Here is an 18,705-nt window from a genome sequence, read left to right as displayed (position 1 = left end):
AGTTTAGAGTTTAGATTTAGTAGCCGCACTTTATGTTTCTATGTGAGTTAAAATGAGCCAATAGAGCACAAACGACAAACCTAATAAGCTGGAAAGGAAATAATACGCATCTTACAGCAAAACATAAAGTCATCAGTTATTTAAAATTTTTCTTGAGAGTATTTGTTGGCGCCAATATGTAGCTTATGTAGCATATGTAAATAGAGAGAAAACATTTTTTGATCGGCCTGGGTCAAAAATAACAAAAAGCAAATAATTTAAAAATAATTTTTCCGCTTTAATTGTCCAATGGTTACTAATTAGGCAATTTCAAGAATATTTTGGTTTCATACCTAATCTGTGAAACTCCTTATTACACCCCAAAATGATGCTAATATAAAGTGCGTTGGGGGGTTTGGAAAAAAGCCGAAAATCTGTCCCCTCCTCGAAAAAATCTTGATCCGCCCCTGAGAAATTAACCACCCCTGAGATCCGCCCTTTGCTATTTTCAATCGATCATAATAAGTTTAAACTTAGGTTAGTTATTTTGTGGTCTCGCTCAGTTTGAATTTTTTCGTCATTTTAACTGCGTTTTGTAATAAATTACATACGTAACTTTTTTATACTTGTATTTGAAATTTTTTTGCATACCCCACTGACATTTGCCGCGAATAAGTACGTCAAAACTTAGTTGTTTCGTAAAAAAGAAATGATAGATTAGTTGTAAGATACTCATTTCCAATTTAATATTTGTTAGGCAATCTTGACCAAGAGAATATAGAGTTGTAGAACAGAATAAATAAACATCTAACAAACAATGTAGCAAAACAACAGAGTGTCCACGCACAGCGTGGTACTCAGTATAGGCCAAAGCAGTGACCTTGAATAGAACATGTAATGAAATCTGTAGCATAACTGCGAAAGACCAGTTATAAGCGAGGTACCGAAGGTCGCCTCATGACATTCCCCGCGGAAGGGAAAAATTTTGAAGATAATTCAAACTTTTTGTATAAGAAGTAAACTGCACCCAGATGAGCATTAGATAGATAGCACCCCTATCCCTCACAAATGCAAGGTGGTAAAGAATATAGAGCATAGAAAGTTTGATAAAGTTTTTAGTAGTTTGACATGTAAACATTAGTCAATCGCCATCTTGAGTTTGTTGACCAATGAAGAAGAGGACGCCTCCAACAAGGCCAGTTGGTTTCGGTCGCGAATTTAGCGGTTTTCTTCGTGAATGCGGGGACGGTAAGGCGTTTCCTGAGGGTAAATCGTGAACCTCCTCCTCCAACATTTTTTCTTCTTCCACTAATTTCACGGAGTGCCGTAGAGGATCACCAAAGAATTGCGTAGCCTTCTTGCTACGTAATGAGGTCCTTATAACCTCCGAATCGTCCACTACTGGCTGAGCGGGGAGAGAAAGGGAAGGATACGAAGAGTGCGTTTCTGGAAGCACGTGTTGTGAGGGTGGAACGAAGCCCTCCGGAGAAACACCATCTGGCGACAAAAACTCAGTCCGTGGATTCGTTAAACCAGAATTAGTAGACTGTGTGGCAGGCGGCGAAGGGACAACAGTATCCATGGTAGCCTGCTGGGGAGTAAGAGTCATATTAGCAAACGTAACAGGCGGCACATCCTCCTGTAGTTTTGGCCGTTTCTGCACTGGGGTAAATTCCCTAACCTCTTGGAGAAAAGTGGACCCAGAAGAGCCCTCGCTAGAAGAATCAACTGTGAGATCCACCACCATGGGATGTGATACACTAGGGTCGTCCGGGCGTTTCTCCAACAGCGTTGGTTGAGAGCGAGTAGCTGGCCTTTTGCCCACATTGCTTGAAATCGATCTTGATGCTTGAAGGCGATCACCTAGCTTTTCCTTTGTCAGTAACATAAGTGTGATCGGTAATCTGAGTAATCTTGAATTTAGCAGGCTTATAAAGAGGTTTGCCGGAATACCCAACAGGTCAGTCCTGTCTTCATTCACAGGAACTGCTGGCTGCGCCATGACATTTGCCGAGAAAGAGTACGTCAAAACTTAGTTGTTTCGTAAAAGTGAATTGATAGATTAGTTGTTAGATATTTAGTTCCAATTTAATATTTGTTGGTCAATCTTTGACCAAGAGAATATAGAGTTGTAGAACAGAATCAAAAACATCTAACAAACAATGTAGCAAAACAACAGAGCGACCACGCACAGCGTGGCACTCAGTATAGGCCAAACCAGTGACCTTGAATAGAACTGGTAATGAATCAGTAGCATAACTGCGAAAAGACAAGTTATAAGCGAGGTACCGAAGGTCGCCTCATGACACCCACAATCTACCCAAAGTTACCTAATCCAATGGGCGGCGGGGTGGTTTTGTGGCCTCAAATTTGCCACAATAATGGATTATATAGACAACCTTTCAGTCACCAATACCGATGAAAAACTGAAAATTAAGTCGAGGCTTTTTACGTGATTGTTTGGTTTTTGTTGATATTATATGTTGTTTTTGTCTTTTTCCGACATATGAGGATGTGGTTTACAGCTCCCACCTTATGATATGCAACGAACTTACTTACGTAAGGACTCAACGCAATTTGTAGGAAGCCAAATTGTAGGAAGCCTTTTTCTGCATTCACTTTGTAAAAGTATCATAAATTACGATCTTCTTGTGAAGTTACCCCGAGTTTGTTTCAGAGCATGACGCTGGACATCTACTTGCGGGCCTACTGGAACGACACTCGTCTGCAGTCTGCAGCTGACTACCTTTTCAACAGAAGTAGTGACAACCCAAATGTGAAACCCCCCAGTTATGTCAACTTGAAGGGGGTGTATGCAGATGCAATTTGGAGACCCAACATATACTTTCTGGATTCCATGTTGGAAAACACACCCGGTAGAAATAGCTTATGACAAATTATCAAAGGGGGGAGGAACAGCTCTGCGGTAGGGCGGTAGGGTGGTAGGTTGGTCGAAAGAAGCGGTAGTTGTTAGATCAAACTTTTAATAAACTAGAACATAGTTTGGTAAAAAATATTTTAGTTTGTAATTAATTATTACTGTAATTTTTGTTATTACTAAAAATGGAGCAGAACTTTGTTCTCGGCCCGGGTCGAGATCCCGCTTAAAAACCGCTCAAGATTTGAGCGGTTTGAGCGGTTTTCCAGCAAGATTTGAGCGGTTTGAGCGGTTTGGGCGGTTTAAGCGGTTTTTTTGGATAAACCGCTCAAACCGCTCAAATCTTGCTTAGAAAACCGTTCAAAAACCGTGGTGAAAAAATCGACAATTGTGAACAAATTTGTTCTTCATACTTTACAGCGTAACATCACGCATTTAGCCGTAATAACACATCAAACAAACATAAAACTCGGTGCTTTGAAAGGGGGGGGGGAAACTGGAAAAGAGCCCAAACTTTTAATGTTTGGATCAATGAGTTGACAAAAAACCAATTTCTACCTCCCACAAGCCCCCCCCCCCCTCCCCATACCAGCATCATCGAAGTCGGCTCTTTTTCCTCCCCCCCCCACCTGCAAATTTTTACATGTAAATTTGTTGACTACATTGTTGAATACATTGACTACTCGTAAAACCACTCGTTACACTAATATATTGAAGGTCGTGTGAGGTGGGGGGGGGAAGGAAAAAGAGCCTCGAAGTCTTTTAGAGATGCCAATAATAACGTCAAATGTTTTGCGCTTCAAAATGTTAGTCTATATTTCAGATGTTAGTCTACTGTTTCAGGGCAGCATGGCCTAACGGATAAGGCGTCTCACTTCGAATCAGAAGATTGGGGGTTCGAATCCCTCTGTGGTCGAATTTTTATTGTTAAATCTTGCGCGGTTTTTTAGCGGTTTTTTTAGATAAACCGCTCAAAACCGTTCAAATCTTGCGCGGTTTTTGAGCGGTTTTTTTAGATAAACCGTTCAAAAACCGCTCAAACCGCTCATTTTGAAGCAAGATTTTGAGCGTAATTGTCTAAAAAACCGCTCAAACCGCTCAAATCTTGCTTCACATTAGGTGAAAAATCTCGACTCGGGGGTGTTTTGAGTGTTATATTATTTTTTTCCTCATTTTGAGTGTTTTTTTTTCAAACTATTTCTGCACAAAGTCAAGTACCAAGGAACAACAATTAGTCATCAAAATGACAGAGTGATATATCATACTTGTAGTACTGCGGTTGCAGTAACCTTGAGATAAAACATAGTCCTTACTACTGCAGTTGCAGTTATGGGTATTATTGACGTTATGTAATTATGATATTGATATTGTTATCTATTCATAGCCAAGGTCAGAGGTACAGTTTTAGATGTTGACTATTGTTCATTTCAGTTCGCCATACTCATGTATGGAATTAAGCCAGTCGATCTGACCTAACAAAAAAAGAAACAATTTGAAGAGATAAATTTTGGAATTCAAACAATTGTAGCTAACTGTTTTTATATCTAAAGTTATTAGCCGTTCTCCGGGTTATTGCAGCCAGTAGGATTTTTGTCGAAAGACGAAAGAGCCGACATGGGAATTCCTGTCTTCTGTACTACAGCTAATTCAGATCCCCCAGGAAGTTTCAAGATATAGTTTGATCAGTTTCTAATGGCAGTAACGGTGAAAGAGAATGTAAATCCGGAATTTTTTTTGGAAGCTTCGAAAACGGTTATAGAGGAACCTGAGCCGAGACCGGAAACACCCCGAACGGGAGAAAATGCCGCTGCAATAGCAGCCGGTGAAACAAGAGATAGATTAGCAAAGGACCATAGTGCATTAGAAATTGAAGAAAAAAGAGAGTGAGGACCAAAATTGGGTCATAACATTTTTTACAACGAAGTACAAAACGTCTGATTTTGAGGTTATATCTCGCTTTAGGAGCAGAAAGAAAAAAAACAATTTGTACAGAAAAAAATGCCTGAAGAAATCTCTAAGTTGGAGTTCAAAAAATATGAAGTCTTAGTCAAAGCTACACTTGAAAAGTCCCAGATTATTACGGGCGAAAGATCCAAACTCTTCAACAGATCGCAACAGCTGGGAGAGACTCTAGAGGCGTTACAAGCCGCATTAACTGCATAGGAAGCCAAATCAGCGTTGGGTACTTTAGAAGATGAATTGGTACGAGATCTAAATATATCGAAAATGAGAAGCGCTGCACTTCAAGACACGCTCACCTGTGAAGCACTATCTCCAGACTAGGTACTAAAAGGGGCTTTAAAGTTCGAACAAAGGAAGCAAACAACACAGGCATTTCAGAAATCGAGCGCCAATGCTGCAGAATTTATTGTCACTTAAAAGGACAGAGTTTGTCCAAGCAGACTTAAACCTGTCGGCACAGTTCGTGGACTACAATAAACATCCAATTATGATACTTGGAACAATAAACACGGACATACGATCTACAGAATGGGAAGTTCATTCTTAATAACAGAACGACGCACACGATGCAATTTGGGTCTAGATCTTCAGAACAGAGTGGGGATAAAAACTACACAAAAACCAGCACCCCCCCTTTCCAAAAGTCAAGGTTTGACTTGCTACTCTGCGAGCAGTCGGAAGGTGGGAAACAAAAATTTTATTCAAAATATAAGGATCTTTTTGACCGTCAAGGACGTTCCATAAAGCATGTAGTGAGCAGAAAAAAGCGATCGAAAACTTTTGACAGAAGGCAATATTCAGCGTTTGGATAAGTGTAGAAGTGATTGCTATAGGCCCCATTTTCATTACGGTTTAAAAGACGGCTCTATTAAGTAGGCCCTAGATGCAAAACCAATAAATAGACGATTATTCAAAAATAAGTATCAAATGCCGAATGTGGATGAATTTTTGGACGTTTTAACCAAATTGTGACTGCAAAAGCTAGGTACACTAGATACGATAAGAAAGCTAAGGATGAAAAACACTCGAAAAAACATCTTCCATGGCTCACGCAGCCGGAACAAGAAGTCCAAATGGACTACGCCGGTCCTGTAGAAGATCATAAAGGAAAAAAAATTATCTGCTAGTAGCAATCGACCGATACACTAAATTTTCATCAGTCAAAGTTGCAAATCCGACCGGGGTGAAATTTTGATAAAATTTTTACGCACACACATAGACACTCATGGAATACCCGAATCATTGAAAACAAACCAACTTCGAACAATTAAAAGAAGACTCGGCGTCATGTTTTTGGAAGACATTGTAGCGTCAGTTAAGCTCTACCTAAGTACGATAATTAAGGACATGAGATGGGCTAAACGAAAAACTAATCAACAATCACCATTCGAAACCTATTTTGGTCGACTTCGAAAAACTGAATTTAAAATGATAAGGGTCAAGTTTTTTCTAATTGTAAACAGCCTTTGGTATGTCAGCGTTCACAGCCAGCCAAATAAAAAGACGATTTGACCAATCTCGAGATAGCCTGAAAAGTGTGCGAAAAGGCCAGAATAACAGAGAAGTCAGCCAGCTGTTCAAGCAGCAGCTCTCATCAGCACGCGAAAAAAACAGGGCGATGACACTTAAGGCTTTACTGGAGGCTAACGCAAAATGGAACGCTGTTAGACAAGAATAGGCGAAAAACGATAATACACGGATTGTTGAGGATACAAGGACTATCAATCCAGATCTCAGAAAAGAGTTACTGTACTCCTGGGAGAGGGGCTTTGAGGAGGACAAACTTAAGTCATCACAAAAAGACCTAACTACGAACCTTTTACGTAAAATTGAGGACAGAAAAAGTGGAGCAGCGTTGACGAATCCACTGAAAAACCCAGTGGTGTCAGAGACATCTACAACTGTCACAACAGCTGCGTGCTCGATTTACCGTGAGAGAGAGACAAAGCGAGATCGAAGATGCCACTCATCGGGTTGCCAAATTCTGGGTTAAAAGGGGGTCAGAAGGACAAAGTGAAAAGTCCTCTCGAAGAGCCCAAACGGAGAAACCAGCTATAGGAGATTGAACGATCTCTAGAAAACGAATTAGAAGAAGAATCACGGAAACAGCAACAAGAAGAGCAGGCGAAGGAGCTCTTGCAGAATAGCAACAAAATTATGACATCAAAAAACACAGCAGTAAGAGAGGATCTTAATTTAGCGGCCAAACGGGCGAAACCCAATCACGGTGGTCCAGCGTCAATAGAACCAAATTCTCAGGAGGTAGTAGCTATTAATCAAAAACCAAAGCAACAAACCGCACAAGACAAAAAGCAAACTAAAACAGCCTCTACGACAACTAGTACAGATCCGGCTAATTCAACAGAGAGCTGCGGACGCAAGAGGATGAAAAGCCAAGCAATAGCTCCACAGCCAAAAAGGTAATCAGCACTATAATTGAGAAGATAGATAGAGACACATATTCCCTACCACGATCCTCAAAACTTTTCAACAGCAAGATTTGGCTCCGGAAGATTGGGAACAATCAGCGGACCAGGTGTTAACGAGAGGAATTCAAAAGACGGCGGAAGAAATATTGAACGCCAAAGAAGAATCGGAATATCATACCGCGGGGGACTCATGACTCCACCAGGATTCTCCGACGAGTCTAGTGTAGAAGATCAGACAGGATCCTAAGTGCGCCGAAGCAAGAGAGCCAATATAAACCAGGGACTCAAGCGACGAGGCAGCCCAATAAAGCACTCAGTGATAGAAATCATTTGTTTCGTCTGAAGTTTGGGTATGCAGCACTTGACACTTCCAGGACCTGGGATGCAAAGTGGAAAGTGCTAATAAACTTGAGTCGCTGAAGCTAAAAGCTCATGGAGTGCACCTATCTATCAAACTGAGTTTTAAAACTCTCTACATGTTTTTTTATATTACTAAATTTTTATATTTATGTGATAAATGTTTTTTTTATTCCTCAGGGGAATGTAGTACTGCAGTTGCAGTAACCTTGAGATAAAACATAGTCGCTACAACTGCAGTTGCGGTTATGTTTATTATTTGCGCTATGTAATTATGTTATTGATATTTTAGCCAAGGGTGACAGGTGCAGATTTAGGTGTTGATTATAGTTCATTTTAGTTCGCCATACTCATGTATCGAATTAAATCAGTCGATCTGAGCTAACAACAAAAGAAACAAATTAAGCAGCTAAATTTTGGAATTCAAACGATAGAACTTTACTGTTTGAAGATTAAACTTTAAAACTTTGCTTTTAGTCTCATTTTGAGCGAGTAAAGGGCGTGTGTCGGTGTCAGTTGTTACAGAAATTTAAAATCATAAAGTTTATTCATGTACAACCTTAGCGTTACTTCGATATAGTCGTCGCTTTTTTGCTTTTTTTCTTCTAATTCAATCAACCATTCTATGAAAACATTAATATGAAATTTAGATCACTAAAATTCGGGAAATTTCATTTTGATTTCTTTAATGTTGAGTTTCTCTTTTCTGAAATGAAATTCGTTGGATCTCTATACTTAGACAGCAACTGTTTATCTTTCTGTAGGTTATTTTTGTGATTAGCATGAATTTTTGTAGATTGCATGATTAAGATTGTTAAAGCATTTTTTTTCGGGTAGCAACCAGTTTAACAGAATCAATTGTCTCATTTTTAGTCCATATCAAAAAATAGGTTTTAATTAGCCCATCTGGCAAAAAGCTAACGTACCTGTCTACAATTTCAATTGTCAACGGTTCGAGTCCGACCAGGACCTGTTTTTTCTTGTAAGCGGAAAACTGTCCGAGCGTCAAAAATCTTTGTCGGACTTCTGTTTGACTGATTTTTTGTCGGCTTAGTTGCCGCACCATCAAATTGGCCTAGAATTTTGTCATTTTTAATCAGCCTAGAACTTCGTCAACTAAAAAACATTTCTGTGTATTCCAGTTTTGTTCAAGTCATTGAGTACCAAGAAATGTTGTTTACTTTTTTTTGCTTTTGTGATTTTCTTTTCACGCTAATCATTAAAAAATTTGGAAGTTGTTTTCCTCGTAAATTTAAGGAGTGTTTTGTGCAATTGGGTCAGTGGTAAGGCCTATTTTTAGGACGACAAATCCTGGAGATTCGATTCCAGTCCGGACGTGTCTTTTTTTGCCGAAACTGAAAAATTTCGTATCTGCTAGTCTTTCGTATCTGCAGTTTTTTGTCGGCTTAGATTCTGCAGAAATGTTCGGAAGCTTTCTAGCGGTGCAAGTAATTCTGTTATTGAAAATTTGTGTCCTGTTTTACAATTTTTGTATTTTTTTTGAAAAGTTTCGTACAAAAAATGTTTTGCAGAAATTTCATGAGGCGACTTTCTGTAGTTTCGAAACATTTAATTATGTTGAGCGAAAGTGTTGCAAAAATTTTCAATCTTTTGGTTTTGTTTTTCATTTTTGTAAGCTTGCTGCTGCTGTAATATACGGCCATTGATTGAACTTTAGATCCACTTACCAGACTAGGCACAAAAAAAGGTCGAGAATGATTATTGTTTTTTTTTTTCAAATTTCGTTTTAAATATTTGTGATTCGCCCAATTTTCAGCTCTCCCGCTATTATTTTTGTCATAGGCTATTTGTCATTGGCTTGTCATGTAGCTCTCTACGGCCTTACCCGCTCCGGATTTTGTTTGACAAGAATTGATTCGTTTTTCAGAAGTGTTCGATTATTATTAATTACAGATATAAAACTTATAGCATGAGCTGTAGTATTATTCCGACTTTCAAAGAAGTGCAGAATAGTTATACTTGGAATAGTTTCTTTTATTCAGTTAATTTTCAATTCTCTAACTCAGCGATTGTTTTATGCCATCTGAAAGGTAAAAATTTTCTGAGCTCAATTGAAAAATTTTACCTGTGATTTTTGTTGTAAAGTTATGGGGGTTGAAAAATTACCAGCTTTGTCAATTCGAGATAACTAAGTTGCGATATATTGCGTTCTTAAAACCTTCGTAAGCGGCGGATTGATGCGTTTTAAGTTGAAATCAGGCAAGTCTGAACAAGACGCTTAAAAAATGGTAGTTTACATACGCTTGTGGGGATAAATCAAATAAAAGGAGAAAAAAAAACGATTTTTTTTTTGATGATTTTGTCAGTTTTTTATTTGAGATTTTTTATGAAAAACATCCCCCACACGCTTTATAAAGTACAAAGTGACAGCTTTCACTCCTTGTAAGAAAATAAATATGGCAAATAAGCTTCTTTCAACCAATTTGGAACACTTTTTAAGACGGATTGAATCTCCGCTTACGCGTTAATAGCGCGAAATATATCGAACGTTAATTGCCTCCAATTGGCCAAAATGGCAATCTTTAAACCCCCATAACTTTACGAAAAATGATCACAGGTGAAAAATCTTTGGCTGACAGGTGGAATAACTCTCAAATTTAAGCTCAAGACATCAATACTTTTTGAATTATATAAAAAATTCCGTCAAAAATGGCTTGTTAAAAAATCAAAATTTGCCTGAAGAAAAAAAATCACGCGAGCACAAGTATTCCGTTATTTTCGTTAGGAAAAACGGAACATCAAGAATATTTATATCAAGGAAATGTGCCTGAAGTTTATATCAAAGAAATATATCAAATTTGTCCGAAGAAAAAAATTCTTTGGCACAAATGTTTACAAGCCGCCATCAAGAAACGTTTTATATTATCCTCGAGAGAATGAAGCATGGATTTGATAAATGATTTGGTTAAAGGTTTTTCGCTTCAAATCCTAGTTTCCTGGAATATTTGGGGTAGCTAATTTATCTGGAATTCCTAAGCAACCCAAGAAAATTCAAAATTAAGCAACCCTATTCATTCTAAGTCGCAACCTTATTGACAAATTTCTCACATATAAACTTTTTCACTTTCAATTTTGAAATTAAATTTCAAGTTTGATTTCCTTGAAAATGAGAACAATACCACAGGGTGGCAGGTACCTTCCATAATCAAGAGGGGATCTGTTTAGCAAACTAAGGCTGCTGTCTTTTGTCTATCAATATCACGTCAAATCAGCCCAAAAAAGGAACAGAAAAAAGATTATTGACCTCTTGTTTGCCTCGGAGAATCTCGAGAAACAATTCAAGCCTTGGGGCTGGAATTGATAAACGAAGCAACCAACTTTGGTTGGACGGGCATAGAAAGAAAAATGCAATGACCTTCAACACAGTTTCTTACAAAACTTATTTTATATGCCGACTGCATTTTTTCAGCATAGGTCGCCACTAATCACAGAACAATATCTTACTCAGAGGTTGAGCTTTGGATCATTAATATAATCCCAAAGGGTTTCGCATATCAATTACAATGAAAGTGAGAGAAATGAATGCTATCTAAGGCCCTTAAAAATTTAAGACCCTTCCTCAGATTTTCGGCTTTCATATTTCATCCATTAATACAAGCCCAAAGGGTTTCACATATCGAGCACAATGAAAGTGAGGACAATGAATGCTATGGCCCTCAAAAATTCTCAAAAATAAGATTTTCAGCTTCAATGGCTATGGACACCGCATTGCGAACAGGTTTCTCGTACGCATGTAGATTGATAACATTTGAAGTTTCTTTCAGCACAAGATAGAATACCATGAAAAGTTTAAAATTTTATGATTTTTAACAATTTTTATAGTTAAAAAACGGTTGTCAGAATTTCTAGGAAGCTTTGCAAATAGATATCCCAACAATTAGATCCACATGGGCTAGACTCTTAGGAGTAATGTGGGCTTCGAAACGTTTTTTCGTCTTGAAAGTCAATTTTTGCGAAAGCAAAGGCTTCATGCTACATGTTTTTTTTTTAAATTTTGTTAACATCTTTTAGCCGAAGTGTCTCAGAGCAGCATCACAGTCTTGACGAAGAATAGTCTGGTGATGTCGTCTAAGCGTGTGGTGTTAAAATCCAGATGTGCCCTGGATCTGCGCCAGTTTCCCCTAGACAGACAAACGTGTCCTCTCTGCTTTTCCAGCTGTGAGTTCTCCATATTATCTCTCTTTCAAACACAGAGTGATCGCAAAAAGCTACTGATAGAGGTGGTTCAGTTTTCATTCCATAATTCATCCTAGCGGTTGATGCCGATTTACAACTTCTCAAAAAAAAGTTATAGGTTTTTCAGCTTCCCTGCTTTTGATTAGAAATTTAATAGTTTTGTAATTAGTTTGAACACTGTTTGTAAGACGATCCCACAAGCCCGTCCTCCAGCCTCCAACCGTCTTAAACATCCGGGGGCTCTTTCTTTGTACACTAATTTGAACCTTGCTACGTCAACAGAGAATTGTATTGAACTAATCAAGTTTGTGAGCTTGATTGATAGTTTGTGATTATGGTATTAGACAGGAGTAAAAGGTCCTTGCTCTGTGATTTTTGTTTGTTTATTGCCGTATCGGTTCCCAATCTTCGAAGCTGAAATCAATTTTCATTGTTGATTTAGTTACACCATTTTCAGCTCTCTTCAATTTGATCTTAGTTGACCTCCTTTTTCAACCATGCAGAACGGCGCAAATTAAAAAGTTTGGCCTTATTGTACATTCACGAAAAAAATAATCTTTTTCTGAAAAGCAGATTTGGTTACATTTGGAATCCGCCTAATTTTCGATCATGGTTGCGACTTTTGACTTAAGTAACGCTATACAAATACTTTCGGTAGTTTTTTTAATGAGACCACTTTTGACAATCTAATAAACGTTTTCAAGGAAACATATTTATAACCCAATGAAGAATTTAAGTATTCGACGATCGAAGCATTTAACCGTTATCGACAAAAAAAATATTATTTCAAATTTGAAAACTATTTTCATTTTGTCTGTTTATAGAAAACTTCTGAGGGGTTGAAACGTGCAACTTAGCCTAGCTCAGGACGAAGTGAAGCGCGTGTTTAAGACTTATTTAAACCATTAACACAACAATAGTTAAATTTTCCCAACCAAAGTTTTAACGTGGTAAGATGGAACAGCTTTGAAATCAGCATTGCTTATCAAACTGTTTTTAACTTTCCAGTTTTCTTCATAACTTGTTTCTTCGAACACTTTTTTACATATAGACGGAATCAGCAACTGGAACCAGTTTAAAACTAGTTTTTATATCCAATTATATTATTGATAAAACTATCTCTGTAAAATAATTCTAACTAACCAATCATTATCCATAACTAACACATTTTTTTAAAATTGTATAGCTGAAACTGTTCATAGTTTCAGCAACAAAAGAAAATAAATATAACTTAGCAAACAGTAGTTTTTATTCAGAACAATTCCTGATATCTTATCTCTCAAATACCAGTATAGACTAGATCTATTGAGACTAGGAAACATAAGAGTAAGATTAAGACCGGTATTAGACTAAGAAGTTGCACGAATCTATCCGGCCGAAAATAAAATAGCGTGACGAGCAGACGGTATACCTTGCTTGAAATTACTCTATGAGTGAGCCTCCCTGGACATAATCTCACAACTGGCACAGAAAAGAAAAATAAGGAATGTAAAGTTGGTTAACCATAAATAAGAAAAATTGCCGTGTTTTCAAGCTCAATTGTTTTCAAGTTTTTGTTGAACTCAAAATAAACCTTAAATAAGGGAAACTGAAACCAGCTCCAAACTTCCTTCAGACATTGTTTCTTCAATTTATATTTTTTCAAATGCAAAGAAACAGTGACTGACACAGGAAAAAAACGGATCAAAACAAAGACAGCCGGTTACTGTGCAAGTTTTTTTCCATACAGTTTTTTTTTATGTATGTGTAGTTTTTTCTGTGCGGTGTAAAAAAAAATATTTACGAACAAATGATGCATACACATATTTGACATAATTGACAGTCGTAGCAAAAAGTCAATTGGAAAAACAGTTTTTGTCGAAAATTTACTAGAAAGACGAAAAAGCATGGTAAAAAAACTGGAATTTTTTCAAAATTTGTTTCCCAACTTTTGATTAAGTTGATTTTTAATAGCGTGCTAAAGTCCAGACAGTAACTTTACTTGAGGCTCAAGTCAAGCATAAGTAAGCCAATGTAAGCCTGCTCACTCGCTCGAAATTAACGAAAAATCAAAAACTTTAAAACAGTTTTTCTCAACATAAGATTTTTTATTGTGGTTCAGATCACGACAGAAAGGGCTTCAATATGACGTATCACCCAACACGGACCGACGATTGTTTTTGGTACTTGATTTTGAGTGGAAAACAGAATGAAAAAAAAACACCAGATTACAAAGTTCCTCCCCATTTTCAAAGGTCGAAAGAAAAAGTAAAAATTGAGTGTTTTGATGCTCATTCATTTTTGAGCTCAGTGTGAATTCAAAATTGAAAAAAAAAAATTTCAAATAAAAAATCAGCTCTTTTATCAAACTGTTTTAAACTTTGCAAGTTTTCTTCATACATTGCTTCTTCGAATAATTTTTTTTATAGAAGGAAAAAATGACTGACGCAGGGAAAAAATTGAAGAATGAGGGTTAATGCTTGATAATAAGATGTTGCAACGCAAATAAAAAACAATACTATAAATGCATATAAAATTGAACCAAAATGTAAATGCATATAGGAACAGTAGCCAAGCGTATACAGGGTGCGTCCCGGCGGGTTCGGCGCCGGTTCGAATCCCGACTAGGTCATTTCCTTTCTAGAACTCGAATATGCACCGAACTTGATGGGATGCTCCGTAACCAGGTTCGATCCACCCCAAAACCTATTTTAACCGTCTTTTTGCTCTAAATTGGTTCAGCCTTGATTAAGGCTGACCTTTAAAAAGAGCAATTTGTCTCAAGGACAAATACTGGCCATTTTTGCAGTTTGCTTTGAGTTATGCAGTTTATTGTGGCCGATCTTACCGATGATGAAATACGTTTTGAAAATTGTAAAATTATGGATTTCCAGTGTTAGTTTTGTCGAGAAAACGCTCTGTAATTCAACTGTTTAAATGTCAATATTTTTAGGATTCGGTTTGTGGAGATTTACGCGCACATTTTGGCGCCCCACAAGGGACCGTTAGTGCCCTGATTGTTTGACAATTTGACGACACGAGTGTCCAAATAGCCGAAAGTCACCACAGTGCTCAGTTGACCGACAGTCATCATAGTGATCACTTAAACCGAGTGTTTATTTGGCCGAGTGTTTATTTGGCCTATTTCTAGACACGACGAGTATTCAATTGGACGAACTGTGCGATTGGCCGAAATTTCCAGAGTGATCAGTTTGGCCGAGTGTTTATTTCGCCGAGTTCTTATTTGGCCTATTTCTAGACACGACGAGTATTCAATTGGACGAACTGTGCGATTGGCCGAAATTTCCAGAGTGATCAGTTTGGCCGAGTGTTTATTTCGCCGAGTTCTTATTTGGCCTATTTCTAGACACGACGAGTATTCATTTGGACGAACTGTGCGATTGGCCGAAATCGTCAGAGTAATAAGTTTGGCCGAAAATACAAAAATATCAGCTAACAGAGGGCCGAAAGTGGGCGTTTGGCCGAAAGTGGGCGTTTGGCCTAAAAAATCAGATACCAGTTGGCCGAAAGTGGGCGTTTGGCCGAAAATATCAGATAGCAGTTTGGCCGAAAGTGGGCGTTTGGCCTAAAATATCAGATACCAGTTGGCCAAAAGTGGGCGTTTGGCCGAAAATATCAGATAGCAGTTGGCCGAAAGTGGGCGTTTGGCCGAAAGTGCACGTTTGGCCGAAAGTTAGCAAAGCGTACCCAGTTGGCCGACAGAAGACATAGCAGACGGACGAAAAAGCAGACTGACTAGCGGAAGAGAGCCCTGTTCAGGTGTCCTGATTGTTGACTTTTGGTCAAAGTGGAGCTGTAATTTTCTCGACACCCGAAGTTTTTGGATTTTTCCCGGTGCCGAAAATCTCCAAAACCGTCAAAAACTGTAAGACTCGTCTAGTTTTCATAAACTTTCTTTGCAATAAAATTACATACGATGTCTTATTGTGTATCCCAACTCAAAGCAAGCTACGAGTGGTAGTTTTCCCGACACCACAAGTTTTTGGGTAATTGTGAACGGATTGAAAATCCAGAAAATCGGATCATAGACAAGGGGTACTAGACTAGTTTTTTGGATTGGTTTATGACTCGAACCAGCTGACCAAAAATTTCCGAAAAATTTTGGGAAAAAAGTAAAAAATTGCCAAAAATTCCTCAAAACGTCCCCATAATTCTGCAAAACTGTGCTGTAACATGAGACCAACCTTATGGTAAAAGGTCTGGTAGCGAAATATCAGGCAAATTAAGATGAGTTTTTTCATCCTCAGGTTTTTTCCTCGTGTAATGTTGGAACTTAACCAATTTGCCTGATCCCCCACCCACATTGGTGAAACTGAAAGCCAGTTCGCTTCAAGTAAATATGAGCCGTTTCAACCCGTCCGATAATTGACTTCGTTGCGTAGTTTTTTCTGTGCGGTGTAAAAAAAAATATTTACGAACAAATGATGTATACACATATTTGACATAATTGACAGTCGTAGCAAAAAGTCAATTGGAAAAACAGTTTTTGTCGAAAAATTACTAGAAAGACGAAAAAGCATGGTAAAAAAACTGGAATTTTTTCAAAATTTGTTTCCCAACTTTTGATTAAGTTGATTTTTAATAGCGTGCTAAAGTCCAGACAGTAACTTTACTTGAGGCTCAAGTCAAGCATAAGTAAGCCAATGTAAGCCTGCTCACTCGCTCGAAATTAACGAAAAATCAAAAACTTTAAAACAGTTTTTCTCAACATAAGATTTTTTATTGTGGTTCAGATCACGACAGAAAGGGCTTCAATATGACGTATCACCCAACACGGACCGACGATTGTTTTTGGTACTTGATTTTGAGTGGAAAACAGAATGAAAAAAAACACCAGAGTACAAAGTTCCTCCCCATTTTCAAAGGTCGAAAGAAAAAGTAAAAATTGAGTGTTTTGATGCTCATTCATTTTTGAGCTCAGTGTGAATTCAAAATTGAAAAAAAAAAATTCAAATAAAAAATCAGCTCTTTTATCAAACTGTTTTAAACTTTGCAAGTTTTCTTCATACATTGCTTCTTCGTATAATTTTTTTTATAGAAGGAAAAAATGACTGACGCAGGGAAAAAATTGAAGAATGAGGGTTAATGCTTGATAATAAGATGTTGCAGCGCAAATATAAAACAATAGTATAAATGCATATAAAATTGAACCAAAATGTAAATGCATATAGGAACAGTAGCCAAGCGTATACAGGGTGCGTCCCGGCGGGTTCGGCGCCGGTTCGAATCCCGACTAGGTCATTTCCTTTCTAGAAGTCGAATATGCACCGAACTTGATGGGATGCTCCGTAACCAGGTTCGATCCACCCCAAAACCTATTTTAACCGTCTTTTTGCTCTAAATTGGTTCAGCCTTGATTAAGGCTGACCTTTAAAAAGAGCAATTTGTCTCAAGGACAAATACTGGCCATTTTTGCAGCTTGCTTTGAGTTATGCAGTTTATTGTGGCCGATCTTACCGATGATGAAATACTTTTGAAAATTGTAAAATTATGGATTTCCAGTGTTAGTTTTGTCGAGAAAACGCTCTGTAATTCAACTGTTTAAAAGTCAATATTTTTAGGATTCGGTTTGTGGAGATTTACGCGCACATTTTGGCGCCCCACAAGGGACCGTTAGTGCCCTGATTGTTTGACAATTTGACGACACGAGTGTCCAAATAGCCGAAAGTCGCCACAGTGCTCAGTTGACCGACAGTCATCATAGTGATCACTTAAACCGAGTGTTTATTTGGCCGAGTGTTTATTTGGCCTATTTCTAGACACGACGAGTATTCAATTGGACGAACTGTGCGATTGGCCGAAATTTCCAGAGTGATCAGTTTGGCCGAGTGTTTATTTCGCCGAGTTCTTATTTGGCCTATTTCTAGACACGACGAGTATTCATTTGGACGAACTGTGCGATTGGCCGAAATCGTCAGTGTGATAAGTTTGGCCGAAAATACGAAAATATCAGCTAACAGAGAGCCGAAAGTGGGCTTTTGGCCGAAAGTGGGCGTTTGGCCTAAAAAATCAGATACCAGTTGGCCGAAAGTGGGCGTTTGGCCGAAAATATCAGATAGCAGTTTGGCCGAAAGTGGGCGTTTGGCCTAAAATATCAGATACCAGTTGGCCAAAAGTGGGCGTTTGGCCGAAAATATCAGATAGCAGTTGGCCGAAAGTGGGCGTTTGGCCGAAAGTGCACGTTTGGCCGAAAGTTAGCAAAGCGTACCCAGTTGGCCGACAGAAGACATAGCAGACGGACGAAAAAGCAGACTGACTAGCGGAAGAGAGCCCTGTTCAGGTGTCCTGATTGTTGACTTTTGGTCAAAGTGGAGCTGTAATTTTCTCGACACCCGAAGTTTTTGGATTTTTCCCGGTGCTGAAAATCTCCAAAACCGTCAAAAACTGTAAGACTCGTCTAGTTTTCATAAACTTTCTTTGCAATAAAATTACATACGATGTCTTATTGTGTATCCCAACTCAAAGCAAGCTACGAGTGGTAGTTTTCCCGACACCACAAGTTTTTGGGTAATTGTGAACGGATTGAAAATCCAGAAAATCGGATCATAGACAAGGGGTACTAGACTAGTTTTTTGGATTGGTTTATGACTCGAACCAGCTGACCAAAAATTTCCGAAAAATTTTGGGAAAAAAGTAAAAAAATTGCCAAAAATTCCTCAAAACGTCCCCATAATTCTGCGAAACTGTGCTGTAACATGAGACCAACCTTATGGTAAAAGGTCTGGTAGCGAAATATCAGGCAAATTAAGATGAGTTTTTTCATCCTCAGGTTTTTTCCTCGTGTAATGTTGGAACTTAACCAATTTGCCTGATCCCCCACCCACATTGGTGAAACTGAAAGCCAGTTCGCTTCAAGTAAATATGAGCCGTTTCAACCCGTCCGATAATTGACTTCGTTGCGCG

General features: G+C 38.3%; 1 protein-coding gene across 3 annotated transcripts in view; it reads left to right on the top strand.

Moving 5' to 3' along the window:
• LOC134840366 (gamma-aminobutyric acid receptor subunit rho-2-like) overlaps positions 1–18,705 on the top strand; it is a gene marked incomplete at its 3' end in the record, with an annotated part of 70,233 nt that overhangs the window by 23,232 nt on the left and 28,296 nt on the right. The window contains 2 exon segments of one of the 3 annotated variants that reach the window (XM_063856134.1): positions 2,657–2,855; positions 11,638–11,784. In XM_063856134.1, coding sequence (XP_063712204.1) covers positions 2,657–2,855; positions 11,638–11,784 — 346 coding nt within the window. 3 annotated transcript variants of the gene reach the window in all.

This window comes from Symsagittifera roscoffensis, chromosome 2, assembly GCF_963678635.1.
Source record: "Symsagittifera roscoffensis chromosome 2, txSymRosc1.1, whole genome shotgun sequence".
Lineage (NCBI taxonomy): Eukaryota > Metazoa > Xenacoelomorpha > Acoela > Convolutidae > Symsagittifera > Symsagittifera roscoffensis.
This window is presented reverse-complemented; position numbering and strand designations above follow the sequence as displayed.